Consider the following 1,753-nt stretch of genomic DNA (forward strand, 5'->3'; position numbering starts at 1 on the left):
TCTGAGGAGACATTGTTGATTCTTTCATCTACATTGTTTAAACATGTGTATGAAGGAAAATGGTCTGAGGTGACATTGTTGGTTGTTTACGGTTGTTTACGGTCTGATGAGACATGATTGGTTGTTTATGGTCTGAGGAGACATTGTTGATTATTTATGATATGAGGAGACATTGCTGATTTGTTGATCGGCACGACACTTCATTTGAGAGAAAATCTTCACTAGTCAGATTTGCACTCTACAACTTGTAGATTTTGAATAAGGGTGCTAGCAACATCGTGTTTGAAGATTCACCGTCTAAGTTGGGCGTCTCAGATATTCATACACCAACTTGAGGGAGAGTGTTATGAATATGATAGCCACAATTTATGGAATGACTTACCATATTAGTAAAGATTTGATGATGCTATAGAATATGCCATAAAATATGTTTTGATTTGATTTAGTTTCCTTTCTTGTAATATAAGCATATGCTCTTTTTATCTATAAATAAAAATGTTTACGGTCTGATGAGACATGGTGGAAGGAACACACGCAATTTTTTTTTTAATTATCCAAAATACAATATAATTAATTACGAGAGAAGTGAATGAAATACAAATGCGCTAAATTTGTTGTAATTACCCGTTTGCTGTATCCGAAACGCTGTATCCGCTTATATTTGCTGCTTCCACCAGGGCAGTCTTCCACCTCTGCACTTCCTCCATGTTCCCACTGAAATCTTTCTCATGAATCTCAAAGGCTGATCCAAAAATCCCTGTTTGTTTCCTTACTTCCGAAGGACCGACATCATAGAACACTGGTATCACTGTTTGACCCATCGTTTTCTTGCATTCAACAATTTTCACAAGTTCATCCAAACACCACTTGGAGGAAGCATAGTTTTTGGAGAAAACTATGAGAGCGAATCTAGATTCTTCGATCGCTTTCAGTAGGGCTGGTGAAATTTCCTCTCCTCGTCTGAGTTGTTCGTCGTCTTTGAAGGTGTAGATTCCTCTCTGAGACAAAGCATCGAACAGGTGGTCCACAAAGTTCTTGCGAGTGTCTTCACCTCTAAAGCTCAGGAATACATCGTAATTCCACCCAGGGACAGGGTTAGAAGACAAACACACAGTGTGTGTGCTCGTGGAAGCCATTGGGAACAAAAACAAAGAAAAAAAAAAGCTTGCGATTGTGTGAAGAATTTAAAGGAACACTTGAATCTATAAGGTTTGATCTATTTTCTAATAATTTAGTCTGTCTCATTCCCTGGCATTTAGTGTAGCAGGAAATTACTATCTAATTACGGTGAAAGGTACACTAAAATAAAATGCAGAAGAAGGAAACTTCTTTTTAACTACAGAATAATAACTAATACACATAAAAAAATATATATAATAATAATAACTTATTGATAAATTAGTCTGTCGCATTCCGTGCATTTAGAGTAACAGGAAATTACTTCGGCGAAAGGTACACTAGAATAAAATGGAGAAGTAGCAAACTTCTTTTTGCTCATTTTTAAAGATTAGATCTATATTGAAATTATGTAAAGAAAAATATATGAAAGAGTTGATTTTATATTCTGAATGGCAAGTCCGAAGGAGAAGACGTGTGTTGTATAATTTCCCTTTCTTATATATATATATATATATACTTACTTTCATGATTAGCTTTTATGAATAATTCCCCGGTTGCAAAAAAAATATATGTAAAAATTATCAACACGAAACTCGTTGTCTCAACTCTAGATTGTTGTGTTTCCTTGTTTTGC

At 35.1% G+C, this 1,753-nt stretch overlaps 1 protein-coding gene across 1 annotated transcript; it reads right to left on the reverse strand.

The window, feature by feature from the left end:
- Positions 1–477: 477 nt before the first annotated feature.
- LOC132271326 (TMV resistance protein N-like) lies at positions 478–1,551 on the reverse strand. Its single transcript, XM_059772673.1, has one exon. The coding sequence runs from the start codon at positions 1,134–1,136 to the stop codon at positions 621–623; it is 516 nt and encodes a 171-aa protein (XP_059628656.1). The 5' UTR covers positions 1,137–1,551; the 3' UTR covers positions 478–620.
- Positions 1,552–1,753: the final 202 nt, after the last annotated feature.

The sequence above is a fragment of the Cornus florida genome, unplaced genomic scaffold (genome assembly GCF_030987335.1).
Source record: "Cornus florida cultivar Cherokee Brave unplaced genomic scaffold, ASM3098733v1 CherokeeBrave_3.0.0_Hap2_Chr08, whole genome shotgun sequence".
NCBI classification, from domain to species: domain Eukaryota; kingdom Viridiplantae; phylum Streptophyta; class Magnoliopsida; order Cornales; family Cornaceae; genus Cornus; species Cornus florida.